The sequence below is a fragment of the Lactuca virosa genome, chromosome 7, assembly GCF_052849685.1.
Source record: "Lactuca virosa cultivar CGN04683 chromosome 7, Lactuca_virosa_CGN04683_v6, whole genome shotgun sequence".
Classification (NCBI taxonomy): Eukaryota; Viridiplantae; Streptophyta; class Magnoliopsida; order Asterales; family Asteraceae; genus Lactuca; species Lactuca virosa.
The window spans coordinates 134,721,537-134,737,318 of NC_136432.1; the positions used below are offsets into that span (position 1 = coordinate 134,721,537).

Sequence of the window (15,782 nt, forward strand, 5' to 3'; positions counted from 1 at the left end):
ATGGTTGCGATAATAGGATCCTCTATTTTGAATGGTTTCTCAATGTCAGATTCATTTCAAAGAAACATTGAGGATGAAGCAAGGTTTGTAGATGGTAACTTTGGGTCATTGACCATGAAACATACCTGAATCGAGGTTACAGTGAATGTGAAGGGAAGGGAAGGGCCAGCCACGGGTAACTGGTTTGCCTCGAATGATTCTGAAATTAAATTGTAGAGCGATTCAAAGGATCGAAATTTGGGGCAAGATTTGAGTGAAGATTAATTCCTGATTTTTTGTATTGATTGAAACACCCGATTGAGGAGGAAAATCCATGAGCGGGAAAAAAAGTAAGAAAGTCTTAGAAAATGCCACATGTCATATGAATGGTTTATAAAAATGACATGTGGCACCTTAAAGAGGATTTTATTAGGAAGAGAGATATGAAAATGCTAGCTAATCAAAGAGTTTGAGGAGTTGGTTATCTTACTCGTTATTAAAGGAAAAAATATAAAAAATAAACTAGTTTTGTTTTCAATCTCGTAATGAGTACTAATTAAAAACAATTATGTTTTTATAGAAATTGAACAATATTTAGGATTAATGTATTTAAATAGTAAACATTTTAGAAAAAAAAATATAGATTCTCTTGATGAAATATGTGTGAAACTTATTAACCCTATAATAGGGAAATCTTCAAAAAAGTCTTAAAAATTTATCCTTATTTACAAAAAAGTCTTACACAAAAATATTATGACAAAACATGAGTTATCGGTAAAAAATAACGAGTTGACCCATTTTTCCGGTAAGGTTTCATTAAAGTTCTATTATTTTACCATAATTTACAAATAAGTCCCAAACTAAAATTTAGTGATGATTTGACAATTTTTTCCATCTAACATACATTTTACTGGTTTCATTGTTGACATTGACGCCTAGCTATTAATTGAGCTGATGAGATGGATATGTTGGGTTATATAATACAACGTTTACCATAAAACTTGTTATCCTGATGAATTGTATATTTTTCGTAATATAAAATGCATCCAACGAAGACTACAGTAATTACATAAACTAACAACAACTTTGTCATTTTTACGTTAATAATAAATTTCGTAATATAAAATGCATCCATCTCATTAGACATAATCTCATTTCCTGCTGTTTTTTTCCTAGAAACACATTTTATTAGGTTCATTGATAACCCAGATACATAGTCATCAATGAGCCGATTAGATAGATATCAAATTTTACAATAAATGTAGTATTATATAACTCATCGTATTAGTTAATTTAATGACTATGTGTCTAAGTCAGCAATGAAACCGATAAAATGTTTGTTATATGGAGAAAATGGTCAACTAATCATTAAACTTTAGTTTGGGACTTATTCATAAATTATGGTAAATTATTTGGACTTTACTGAAACAGATAAGTAAGGAAACCTATAAACCGGGAAAAATGGGTTAAATCGTCATTTTTAGTGATATTTCATGTTTTTCATAAACAAATTTTAGTTTGGAATTTTTTGGTAATTAAGATAAAATTTTAGAACTTTTTCAAAAATTTGCCCTTTAAATATAACAAAAAGACTTTCATTTTCTTGATGAAAGATATTACCGGCGGTACAAAACATATTTTAAAAGATTAAAAAGTAAATGGGCTGAGTCAATATATATATTTTTTTCAGCTGCTTCTCTTTCGTGGGCCGATATGCTGTTGACCGAATCACCCCGGGCGTGTTCAGGTAATGTCTGCTACGTGACCATGATTATGAATTGCTCAATAATTGCACCTGTCAATAATATAAGCAACTCAAGAAATTATGATTTTGGTACAAAGACTACTACATTGATCTTAAAACTGTTAATAATACAGCTTTCCGATATCTTTGTCCTCATACTATTTAAGTGAAACTATGAATGATTCACAAAAACAATCATTACAAACACAAGTATGCCAGAGATTTTCACTTTCAGAGATTCAAATAGCCACCCAGGACTTTAATGAACATTTAGTCATCGGTCGTGGTGGGTTTGGAAAAGTTTATAAAGGTGCCATCAAGATCGGGTTAAATGATGTGGTTGCTGCCATCAAACGGTTGCATGTCGATTCCTGTCAAGGAGCCTCCGAATTTTGGGCAGAAGTTGAGATGCTTTCTAGGTTGAGGCACTGTAATTTAGCATCTTTGCTTGGTTATTGTAATGAAGGAGAAGAGATGATCGTTGTGTACGAGTATATGCCACTGGGAACCCTTGAAAGCTTTCTTCATAAAAAACCTGTCACTTCTTCTCATTCTTGGTTGTTACTACTCAAGATATGTATAGGTGCAGCTCGCGGGTTAGATTACCTTCACACTGGGACAGGCACTAAACAGGGAATTATACATCGGGACGTGAAGAGCTCCAATATATTATTGGATGAAAATTATGCAGCCAAAATCTCAGACTTTGGGTTGGCCAAGGTAAGCCCTACTAATCAGACGCATACGTACGTTAGCACTGGAGTCAAGGGCACGTTTGGGTACATGGATCCAAGGTATTTCTATACGAGCAAATTAACAAGAAAATCCGATGTTTATGCTTTTGGGGTTGTATTGTTTGAGGCGTTGTGCGGGAGGCCAGCAGTGGACACGAGTCTTGAAGAAGAGAAATGGGGTCTAGCTGCATGGGCTCAAAGTTCTATAAAAGACGGAAAATTGTCTCAGATTGTGGATTCTAGGCTGAAGGACCAAATATCGACTAATTGTTTGAAGGAGTTTGCACAAATTGCTGTAAGTTGCATACATGCTCATGCAAATCAAAGGCCTATCATGTCTGAGGTTGTAGCAAAACTTGAGCTTGCATTGTCACTACAAGAGAAGTCCGATCCTTGTGCTGAAAACGGTAAAGTGAGGAAGAAAGTAGGGTCAAGTTTCAGTTCTAAAGTCACAAAATTTAGTAAATTGATCAGAGCGTGTGTGGCAACAAGTGAAAGAATTGATGAAGTTAACAAGTTAGGCCTAAAACTAGGGTCTAAAGTAGATGCAGACAGCGAGTATGGTGGACAGTTGGTTCATTTCGACAGTGGGTTTGATTTCACTATTTCCGAGTTGCTTACTGCGTCTAATAAGTATCTAAATGGAAATCGCTACTGCAGAACATATGTAGCATATCTTGCAGAAGATTTTCAAGTAATTGTAAAACGAATACTAACTGAACTAAGCCGAAAGAAATTTGTGTCTATAGTTTCATCTCTTGGTAAGCTTCGTCACCCAAATGTATTGAACCTCACTGCCTATTACTGGGGAAGAGGGGAGACATTATGCGTCTACAAGTTTATACCCAATGGAACTGTTGCATGTCTCATACTACGTAAGTATGATAAACCAAATCTCACTATTATTATCATATGATGTTTTATTAGAAATTTACAATTAACAGATTTTCTTACTTACTACGTATTTGCAGCTTTTGAAACTGAGGGTAGGCCTATGATTACTTTTGATTGGGCGACTAGGATGCACACGATTTTGGGTATCACAAGAGGCCTTTTCTACCTTCACAACCAAGAAAAGATAGTTCATGGAGAACTAAAATCGGGCATTGTATTATTCGATGAGTTGTACAATCCAGTGATTTGTAACGTTGGCATCTCATGGCTTATGCCTGCCACACCACGGAGGTTTCGAAACAATTGTGCACCAGAGTTCACCGGAGTAGCAAATGCTACAACAGAGATTGATGTATATAGCCTTGGTGTAATAATGTTAGAGCTTTTAACAGGACAGAGTACTTACATTGGTATCAATCCGATTGATTTGCCATCTTGGGTGAAGTCGATACCAGCAGAAAAGTGGTTTGATCAAGTGTTTGATGAGAAACTCATGCAAGAAAACTCCAACAATGGAAATGTGTTGGTCAAGGTAATGGCGTTAGCTCTTCAGTGTGTTGAGTATAATCCTAAGGCAAGGCCGACAGTGAAAGATGTTCTTTGGACATTAGAAGAAATCCAGGTATAGGCTGCGATGAAGTTCTACAACTCATGTATTGTTGCTGATATACGACATATACCATAGGGTTCTTTTTGTTAATTCCTATATAAAGCATGACTTCTAATGAGTTTACTGATAATAATGTTCTTCTCCTATTCTAAATTGTTTATAACTAAATGGATTATTTATTAGTTACAATAGTAAACTGTAGTAAAAGATTTTTGAGGAGAGCTCAGTCTCCAACTGATATAGATGCACCTTTTTGTGAGTTAATCAGACCCAGGTTCCTTACGGGGAAATCTTACATATGTTTTGTAAATTGTAAAAGATTAGACCATAAACACACAAAAACTAAATTGGTACACAATTTCCGTTGACATTCGAGATCCTTGGTTTTTAAAAGCCAAATGTGTATCGGGTGTAAAGAGCGTAGAAATTAACTTCAAATCCCAGTTGGTAAGATTTTCTTTTCATTTGGGCAACCTTTTGATACCAACCATTAATTATTATCGGGTAATCTTTTCTTCCCATCCATATCATACATATTGTCGTAGGGACCTTTCATCGTCAATTTGTCAAATGGTCATAACTCCTAATTTCATTACTGGTATGATAATAGGGAGGACCCATGTGCCAAATTGCCATTGCCACTGGCATAATTTCCTTGGTTGTCGATTTTGACAATCTGTCGTCTCTAGTATTGACAAATAAAATCAAAACTTTGTTACAACCAGAATGTGGTCTATAGGCCTAACATGTAAAACCAAGGGAGTTTTAAGGATAAGAGAATATATAATCCCATTCTTAGAGGTTCCTGTCCTTTTACACGATATTTGGCGCAACTACTTTTTAATTTCTTTCAAATATAAATTTTGTTAGTTCTCGATAATAAATCAGTAAAATAAATTACTAGTAAAAAAGATAAATTAAATATCCTCTTATAATTTATTCCTACCATCTTTCTATCAATGTCAAATGATTACATGTGTCATATTTAATTTTGTTGAATAACATTTTCATCCACTTGTTATCATTTAAGACGGATAGGAGGCTAAGTAGGAGAAGATTGTACGAGGATATTTAATTTCTCAATAATAATAGTTATTTCTCTAATATGGGTACATATAAGAAGCACTAATTGAAATATTAATTATAAGCAATATTATCATCATTAAATGTGATAAATATTAATTATAAATAATAATTTTCATAATTAATATCTTTTATATTTAATTATGGTAATAGTACACATATTTAATGTTTATCACATTTAATTATGGTAATATATCTTAAAATTAATACTTCAATTAATGTTTCTTATATATGACCTTAGGCACATATAATACCCTATATAAAGTCAAAAGAGACTTTATGAATGATCACCTTCAAATTAAAGCTAACATTATTTTGTCACTCTACCTCTCTCTCTCTCTCTCTCTCTCTCTCTCTCTCTCTCTCTCTCTCTCTCTCTCTCTCTCTCTCTCTCTCCATGTGTGTGTGGAAAATCCAACCAAAAAACGAAGGCCACTGCCCTCCGTTCCAACCTTGTTTCCTTATTATTTCTCGATCACAAGTAATCCAAAACACCCTTGATACTTGCTTTTTGTTTCCTCCATTCTTCTTCTTCTTCTTCAATTTACGATCAAGAAAACCCCCCACCGAAGATGGGACTTTATCCGGCCAATGAAAGAGCAACACCCTTCTTTCTTTTTCTCTTTTTCATCGCCCGAACAACCTCAAACACCTTCCCCGCCTTGTTGTTGCGTTGCTCTAATCAGCCCCCTCTTATTTGTGTTTTCTGCCAGATGGAAAAAATACAACCAGGAGTTGCCTGAGCAGCCCTCGCCTGCAAAGAAATCAATGACAAATTTCCATTTTATGCTTCCATTTGTCTTCTCCTTCTCTGATCAGACGAGAAACGGGGAATCCCGCTCCCCTTCCTACCCCACTTGTGTTTCAACCGATCAGACCAAAAGAAGAAGGAATTCGCCGGAGCAGCCTTGCACCGTCGGCGCCCCTCCTTCTCTAATCAGCCCCCTCTTATTTGGGTTGACTCGAGAGCAGCAGTTTGGTTTGGAGAGGTAATTGGGAAAGAGGAAGCAGACTCATGATCCGATTATGCTGACAACATTTGATCAGATTGATGTTGCCATGCATAGTGCTGGAAGCCAGAGGGGCCACAACATTTTCGCTAAGGGTAGCGGGACCCATGAGCATGTGTATGGAAAGTAAAAATATGGCATCTGCGGACGGAAGGGTCATGTTTGCCAAGATTGCATCCTGGAGGTAGAATTGTGTCAATGTTGTCATCAACCTGGTCATATTAGGGCAAGTTTCCCACCGTTGCTGATTGGGGCGGCTCAGATCCTGTTACCCATGGTTTTTCAGGAGCCGGAGCCAAGACTTCAAGACCTCGCGGGTATGTATTCCTTCATGCATTTGAATTGATTTTTCTTATATGATTGGGTTTTGAGATGTATCTTCCATTCAGTTTCCCTGTAACTGCGTAATTATTATTATCGAGCGTTGTTATATGCCAATTTTCATACCAAGGCTCATGAGTGGAGCGCATCTTGTTGAGTTGGATTTAGGTTAGTAGTCATTTTATTCTGGACCCTTGGTAGGAGCAAACTAGGGGTCCTACTCGGAGGATCAGTAGTCGGATCGGCATACTAGTTCAACACCATGGGGTAGAGGAATTTATAGTGTAAATTCGTTTGATTATTGGAATTCAAGATAGTTCTGTGAGGTAAGGGATTGGTCAGAATTCGAGTACAAGAGAATTGCCACCGGATTGATGTTGTCAGGTTGTGATGGTGGTCCTCGCATAAGAAGTTTAGAAGAAAAGATGTTGCGGAAATCGGTTGTCTCTTTCTGGGACAACGATGACAGTATCAGAGGTGTCTGTGTCTATTGGAAATGTTTGGAGTGCATCAATCCTTCGGTGAGTGGGTTATCGGACTAGAGATCTATCCGTTCTAGCGAACGGGTTATCATTTGTTGTCTTTAGAGAGGATGGCATGATGTAGTTAAATCAAAGTAGGGGAGAAATGTTTGTATTTTCGGGCATAGTTTCAGGTTTAAATCAAGGAACAGTTCCACATCTTAGTCAAGTGGAGAGTCAGTTTTATTCGCGGTGTGGACTAAGGTTGCACAAGGAATGAGGAATTCTGGTTGTTATGACGAATACGAGAAGCATCAGTAGTTGCGCATGTTATTGTCATTGGCCTCCGATTAAGGGATGTGTTAGAGCCTCTCAGCCTTTTCTTGTCTAATAAAGGCTTTGGGGTTCAAAGTATGACCCAACACTATATTGGGAATAGTCGGATGAGGTTTCGACTCATTAGTGATCATGGTTTAGTATGGGAGATGGATGCTTGTTATAGAAGTGTCGTAATACTACGGTTAGTAGTAGCATTCAATAGGATAGGTTGGACCATTATAGGAGTGGTTATTGACTGTAGGAGGATTACAACATATGCATGGGTCGAGTCATGCAATATTATTGGTTGAGCACTCCTTGTTTGGAATCAGGATCGTTGGATGTGAGGCGATGTTTGGCCTGTACAACACTCGAGTGGGTAAGAACGGTGGGCGAGATCCATTTAGCTACGATAGTATGGGTGAGACCCAGTAGAAAGGGGCTTAATTAAGGTATTGGACCACGTTTAAAGTAGGACGACTCTGTTGTCAACGACTGGTATCCATTTGGTGTTTAGGCTCAATTAGTCTGTAGCAGTTACACTCTTGGGCAGAGTCTCATGAAGTGATCGTGTGTGAATTGTTGAATGAAGCGGACAAATGGGGATTTTAAATCCCATCTTAGTAGAAGGTCACCATGGAATTAGAAGATCTCGGAAAGAATAATTGTGCGAATCTTTTGTTATCGGGATGTGAGTTATAGATGGGTTTGTGTTTAGGGGTGAGACTCGTGATGGGAGTCACCCCTGCTATCAAAGGGAAAGTTGTTCGGCAGCAATGAACGACAATGGATTATGTTTCTAGTGGTATCAGCAAGATAATTCAGGATCGAAATAGTTTTGTTCAGTTGGGGTTACGAAGTGGAGTCGTTTTGATTGTGTTCCAAGATGGGTTCATTTATCGGAAAGTCATACATGGTTTTGATTCCTGGATTTTAAGTTCATATATTGGAACAATGGTAGATGCAGTGCAATTATGTCGAGCTCTTCTCATTGGGACCGGAAGTACCTGAAACTATAAACATGAAATTGTAAGCACAAAGCTTAGTGAGTTCCCGAAAATTCCCCATGTCATATATACATATCAGCGCGAAGCTGTAACAGGTCTACTTCACCCTCGAGTCTATTTCAACTCAATCGATATTTCCAGCTAAAGAGGTATATTTCTCCCCCGTGTCAATTTCTCCCCCGAGTCTATTTTAATTAAGTTGGTATTTTCAAACGAACATGTTTATTTCACCCCCGGGGTCTATTTCACCCCACATATATAGAACATACAGTCATATCAGCAAGATTCACAAAGACAACAAGAACATGCATACATGCATAAAGGAAAGTATCACAAGGAGAACTATCATCCTACATGTCACACCCCCAAACCAGACGGCGGAAACGTCCGGGGGTGGATGACTTCATTTGTAGTATCACAACACATGCATTATAGTAATCAGAGTACAAACAACCACTGTATTTAAAAAGTATAAGTATTTACATGTGTTTGATCATTGTATACTGAAACCAAATAGTTATAAAAAAGAAGAAGACAAGACTCAAATAGCTCCATCTTCTCAAAAGCTCGGGGAGTACCTGTCTACTCGTTCCTTGAGAATACAAGTAATTTGAAAAGAGAGTATCAACATAAAGTTGAGTGAGTGCATAAGTGTTTATGTTTGAAAGAATGTTTTCTGTTTCTTGAATATGTAAACTGTTCCAGAAAATCCTATATTTTCTGTTGTATATGAAAAGTAGTTTTAATCACATAAAGCTGCTCTGTTTGTAAACGAATATTATGTATTTGTACTCCCTTTTGTAAAGCTTGTAACTGTGAGTGTGCCTGGTTCCACCAGCTGTTATTGCAAACTATAATGTAATACTGTAAATTGTATATTGTAAAACTAGTACTTTGAAAATGTACTTATGTTTTATTAGATTATACACTAATGTATTGTTAATATCTTTTAATGAGTTATTATAACCATACTGACTAGATGGCCTGACCCAACGCTATGAATGCGTTGAAAGCTGTTGATAACAACTGTCACTCATAGGCGTGTATGCCTGACTGTAGCTAGCAGTCTGAGTGCGGGGTTGTCAATCCCAATATAGATCTATACACACAATGTTTCGATCTCCGGCTGGATATTCTGGTTATAATGTGAGGACTTTAACTATATTGTTTAAAATAAATTAAACAACCTGTATCAAATGACTCATAAAAAGTATATAAACGTTACATTTATATTTGTTATGAAAACCTAATCATTATGAAATAAATGATTGACAATATGTTCTTGAATTAGTATTCTTAACATGTATATGAAAGATGTATACTCTTGCTTAGTTTTTAATCAAACCTTTGTTCTTGTAAAACAATGTACTTTAGTATACTTGAATCGTGAATTAATGTTTTGTGAATCATAAATTATACCTATTATAATTTATATGTTCTTTCTGAATTGATACCGAGTATTCATGAATGCAACCCCTTGCTCAACATGTTACAAAGGGTATTTGAACTTAATGAAATAACTTTTATACTTATATACATATACAAATATATATAAATAAAAGTTAAATGGCATTCGGACAAATAACCGATACTTATAATCCCACATCCAAACAAGGAAAAGGAACCAAAGTGGGTTATCAGTCGTAAGCCTTTTAAATCTTATATATATATATATATATATATATATATATATATATATATATATATATATAAATACGACTTCTGGGGAAAAATATAAGTTTATAAAACTATTTAAAAGAAGTTTAATATTTTGAAATACTTTTGTAGATTAGATGCTATTTTAACACAATCTTTGAAAACCCATTTGATTTGATGATAACTTAAATCCATTTTGATAAGATATTTGAAACCATTTGTTTATAACACAAAATCTTTGTGTTAGACTTGTATTCCCCCCCCCCCCCCATTAAAACATTAAAAACTATGAAAATACGGGGGTGTGAACTCACCTTTTGGAGGGTGATTCAAATGATGATTTGGTATAGGATGTTTAGTTCCACGGGTGAAATCCCGCAACAAAACAAGTCCTATATAGTTATTTGTATAACGTAAATGTATCCAATTAGCTAATATAATCGTAGGAATGATTGGAAATTGGACTAGTTTGTAAGTATAACTTACAAAATGCAGTGTTAGAAGGTAAAATGGAATCTGATAGGTGTTCACGGCCAGGAGAGGGGTGTTCACGACCCAAGAGTATGAATGGTTTACAGCCCAAGCTTGAAGGGTTCACGGCCCAAGCTTGAATGGTTCATGGCCCAAGCTTGAAGGGTTCACGGCCCAAGATTGAATGGTTCACGACCCAATGTTCTTGAATGATTGAAGAACACTTGATGATCCTAAGCACGTTTCTAAGAAGATTCAAAGGTTTTCAGGTGCTTCTTCTTCGTGTTCTGCGCATGTTCTTCGCGTGTTCTTCGTGAAAAATAGATTAAATTAACGGGTTTCAATCTAATATATGAAGATTGAAAGATGCTCTTGAAATGTTAACAAGATCAATAAATGATACCTTTTAGATCTTGTGAAGAACTAGTGATTATTTCTTGAATATGATGAGAAGGGATGAATATAACATGTTCTTGAGGAGAGAGGTTGTTCTTTGTGTTCTTGGATGATGATACTTGAGAGAAAATGGCTTAGAAGGGTGTTTGATAGTGTAAAAGGTGAAGAAAAATCGGCTAAAATGATTATATATGCGAGGGTTCACGGTCCGAGGGGTTGACTTTGGTTGACTAGGGTTGAATTTACAAGGAGAAAATAACGAGATGTTACGTTATCCCCCCGTTAGAGAAAATTTTGTCCCAAAATTTGAATTAAAGAGATACAGAAAGACTAGGGAAAAGGATGTGTATACTTCTGTTGCATTTGATCCTCCCGCTCCCAAGTAAATTCAGGTCCCCGTTTTTCATTCCAGCGAACCTTCACTATCAGGATACGGCTTTGTTTAGTTCTCTTTACTTCCCTGTCTAAAATCTCTATAGGTTCTTCCACGAAGTTGAGGCTCTCGTTGATCTCGATTTCGTCGAGTGGGATTACAAGAGTCTCATCGGATAGACACTTTTTCAAGTTAGAGACGTGGAAAACAGGATGTATGTTACTTAGTTCTTGGGGTAGTCGGAGTTTGTAAGCTACTGGACCGATTCTAGCAAGAATATCAAATAGCCCTATGTGCCTTGGATTTAGCTTGTCACGCTTTCCAAAGTGTATCATGCCCTTACAGGGTGAGACCTTCAACATGACGCGGTCACCAACCTGTAATTCCAAAGGTTTTCTTCTTTTGTCAGCGTAGCTTTTGTCTATCTCTGGAAGCTTTAAGTCGCTCCCGGATTTGTACGATTTTCTCCGTAGTTTCGCGAATGATTTCCGGACCAGTGAGAGCACTGTTAGGAACTTGAGTTCTAGCTAGTTGCGTGTCACCCACTTCAGCCCAGCACAGAGGTGATCTGCACTTGCGGCCAAAGAGGGCTTCGAAAGGAGCAACCTTTATGCTAGTGTGATAACTGTTGTTGTAAGAGAATTCGACAAGGGGTAAATGAGTATCCCATGCCTTTCGAAAGTCTATCACGCAAGCTCGCAACATATTTTTTAGAGTTTGAATCGTCCTCTCACTTTGTCTGTCAGTTTGTGGATGGTAGGCTGTACTCATGTCTACCCTAGTTCCCAAAGATTTTTGTAAAGACTGCCAAAAACGAGAAGTGAATCTACTATCTCGATCTGAAATAATATATATTGGCACACCATGCAGTCTAAATATTTCCTTGAGTTATGTTCTTATTAGATTCTCCATCTTGTCTGTCTCTTTGATAGGTAAGAAGTGTGCAGATTCGGTTAATCTATCGACGATTACCCAAATAGTATCATAACCACCCAATGTCTTGGGTAACTTACTTATGAAATCCATTGTAATCCGTTCCCACTTCCATTCAGGGATTTCAGGTTGTTGCAATAAATCTGAAGGTTTCTGATATTCTACCTTGACTTTGGCACAAGTAAGGCACTTGCCCACAAAGGTAGCAATTTCGGCCTTCATGTGAGGCCACCAATATAGTTTCTTGAGGTCCAGGTACATCTTGTCTGAACCTGGATGAATGGAGTATCGGGTTTTGTTTTCTTCATCCATAACCACGTCTCTGTAACCACCGAACTTTGGTGTCCAGATCCGGTTCATGAAACAATAGACTCCATCATCCCTGAATTTGAAGTTTTTATACATTCCTCTCAGGGTTTCACCTGCCACATTTTCGGGTTTTAAGGCCTCGAGTTGAGCCTATCTGATCTGTGTGGACAGATGTGAATGGATTGTCATGGTCAACGACTTTACTCGGTGTCCCGAGTATTCTTTTCTTCTAAGAGCGTCAGCTACTACGTTAGCTTTACCAGGGTGATAAAGAATTTCACAATCGTAGTCGTTTAGTAGCTCCACCCATCTTCGTTGTCTCATGTTCAGCTCTTTCTGATCGAAGATATGCTGGAGACTTTTATGGTCCGTGAATATTGTGCATTTGGTGCCATATAAGTAATGTCTCCAGATCTTCAGAGCAAATACTACTGCTCCTAGTTCAAGGTCATGTGTTGTATAGTTGACTTCATGTGTCTTTAGTTGTCTTGAGGCATAGGATACAACCTTTCCTCTTTGCATAAGAACACACCCAAGCCCTTGATTATAAGCATCACAGTACACTACGAAATCCTCTGTCCCTTCAGGAAGAGACAGGATCGGTGTACTACACAGAGTTCGCTTCAGCGTTTGGAACGCTGCTTCTTTCTTTTCTCCCAAGCTAAAAGTTACACCTTTTTGCGTCAGGGTGGTAAGAGGTTTAGCTATTCGAGAGAAATTATGGATGAATCTGCAATAGTATCCAGCAAGACCTAAGAATTGACGGATTTCTTTAGGTGTTTTGGGTGCTGACCAGTTTTCAATTGCATTTATTTTGGAAGGGTCGACGTGTATTCCTTCTAAACTGAGCACGTGACCTAGGAAATCAACCTTCCTGATCAAAAATTCACACTTTGAAAACTTCGCATAGAGTTTCTCTGATCTAAGAGTTTGCAATATTTGACGAAGATGTTGGCCATGTTCCTCTTCACTTCTTGAGTAGATAAGGATGTCATCAATGAAGACTATGGCGAATTTGTCCAAGAATGGACGACACACACTGTTCATTAAATCCATGAACACAGCAGGTGCATTCATCAATCCGAATGACATCACTACAAACTCGTAATGACCATAACGAGTTCTGAATGCGGTTTTGGGAATGTCATCCTCCAAAATCCGTAACTGATGATACCCGAATCTTAAGTCTATTTTCGAAAAGTAGCTCGCACCTTGAAGTTGGTCAAACAGATCGTCAATGCGAGGAAGTGGATATCGATTTTTGATGGTAAGTTTATTCAGCTCGCGGTAGTCTATGCACATACGGAATGATCCATCCTTCTTATTCACGAACAAAATCGGTGCTCCCCAGGGTGAGAAGCTTGGTCTTACGAAACCTTTATTAAGAAGTTCGTTAAGCTGGCTGGATAATTCCTGCATTTCAGAAGGTGCAAGACGATAGGGGGATTTGGCTACAGGGGTAGCCCCAAGGATTAAGTCGATTCTGAATTCGACTTGTCGTTCGGGAGGCACTCCTGGAAGATCATCGGGAAAAATGTTGGGAAAGTTGCAGACCTCAAGAATGCTCGCGATGTCTTTCACTTCTTGCTTTTTGTCTACCACGTGAGCTAAGAAAGCACAGTACTCCTTGCGAAGGTACTTCTGTACCTTGATGCAAGAAACGATCCGGAGATTCGTTCCGGGTTTGTCGCCGTAAATAACAAGTGTTTTGTTAGTTGGCAAGTTTAGGGGAATGGCTCTTTCATAGCATAGGATGTCAGCGTGGTTAGAGCACAACCAATCCATACCTATTATGACGTCGAAACTTTTGATAGAGACCGGCATAAGGTCTATTGGGAAAGAAAAGTTATTCAAGGTAAGAGTACATCCTATGTATATATCGTTGGTGGATTCAGATTTCTCGTTAGCCATTTCGACCGTGAAAGTTTCATTTAGTGGTTGGGAGTTTTGATTTAGAAAGTGTTTGAAATTGTGGCTCACAAAGCTCTTCTCAGCAGCACAATCAAATAGAATGCATGCATAAGTGTTGTTGAGAAGAAACGTACCCGTGACCACCGCAGGGTCTACCACTGCTTCTTCATGACCCAAAGCTAAAATTCTCCTTACTCCACCGGCATTTCCAGCTTTTGGACAATCTCTCTTGAAATGCCCCACATCACCGTATTGGTAGCATGCTTGACCTACTCCAGCGGCAGGTACTTGGTTAATCGGTTGGGGTGGTGATCTAAAAAATCGGGCAGTATGCCCTTTTCTGTTGCAGTTACGACACTGCATTTCCCAGCAATTTCCATTATGGTGGAAATTGCACTTGTTGCACTTGAGGAGATTACCATCATAAGGCTTAGCTGGTGCATGGTTTGCAGGAACATCAGCAGGCATAGTAACAGCATTGACTGTCACTAGCTGTTGCTTCTTTGAGGATTCTTGTGAAGACTTGCCCTTCCTCTTGTTCCAACCTTTCTTCTTGCTGTTGTTGTTGTTATTGTTGTTGTTGTTGTTGTTTCCCTTTGGTTGTTCTGGTGCAACAACCACTGAGTTTTGACGGGCTCCGTGGTCAATAAGAGATTGTGCCAGCTCTTTGGCACTATCAAAGGTAATATGCCTTGAAGCTAAAACACTTGATTGAATCTGGAGCGACAATCCCCAAATATATCTCTCGATCTTTTTTCTCTCTAGAGCAACCATTTCTGGAAAAAGAATTGCTAAGTCACAGAATCTATTGGTATAGGTTGTTATGTCAGAACCAACCATTGTAAGACCCCAGAGCTCTTGCTCGAGTTTCTGAATTTCCCCTCGCGAACAGTATTCCCGCATCAACATAGTTTTTAAGTTCTCCCAGCTTATCGAGTTAGCCACTACCAGAGTCAGTGACTTAACATGGCCATTCCACCATATTAAGTCTCTATCTGAAAAGGTAAAAACAACGAACTTAACCTTGCTACCCTCCGGACAGGAGCATATTTCAAAAATTGCTTCTGTCTTCACAATCCACTGTCTTAGCGCCATAACTCCTCCAGTACCGTTAAAGGTCCTGGGTTTGGCATTCGAGAAATCTTTATAAGTACACTCTCGCGAGTGCCCATGACTCTCGCCATGGTTAGAAGGATGTGTACCAGCTCCTGACCCACTAGCACCAGGAGTATTGATATGAGACATGGCAGCTGCTATCGCTGCCGTGACCGCCGCTTGAAACATAGCAGCGTCGAATTGAGGAGTTGGTGGTAGAGGTGGTGTCGGTGCTGCATTGACATTGTTACGTCCTGGATTTCTCCGAGGAGGCATCTTTTACTATAAAAGTTAAAAGATAAAAAGATGGTAAGATATCAAGAGTGAAGATGAATTTGATATCTGTGAACTAAAACATTTAGTTCAACATGAATCTTGTAAGGAATCGGATATAGGAGTCTAATACAAGTAAAACTTGCAATAAGATCATTTGAAATTGTGTGGTTATTTTTCAAAGAGTATGAAAATGCATGTCGA

The 15,782-nt window shown here is 38.1% G+C and overlaps 1 protein-coding gene across 1 annotated transcript; it reads left to right on the forward strand.

The window, feature by feature from the left end:
* Positions 1-1,772: 1,772 nt before the first annotated feature.
* Positions 1,773-4,074, forward strand: LOC145125628 (uncharacterized). The gene is made up of 2 exons (XM_079061063.1): positions 1,773-3,332; positions 3,429-4,074. The coding sequence occupies exons 1-2, from the start codon at positions 1,898-1,900 to the stop codon at positions 3,977-3,979; spliced, it is 1,986 nt and encodes a 661-aa protein (XP_078917189.1). The 5' UTR covers positions 1,773-1,897; the 3' UTR covers positions 3,980-4,074.
* Positions 4,075-15,782: the final 11,708 nt, after the last annotated feature.

Bases quoted from the DNA above. Each gene is read 5' to 3' on its own strand.
- LOC145125628 (XM_079061063.1), top strand. From the start codon at position 1,898: ATGAATGATTCACAAAAACAATCATTACAAACACAAGTATGCCAGAGA. The intron at 3,333-3,428 runs GTAAGTATGATA...ACGTATTTGCAG, and splicing joins TGTTGCATGTCTCATACTAC to CTTTTGAAACTGAGGGTAGG.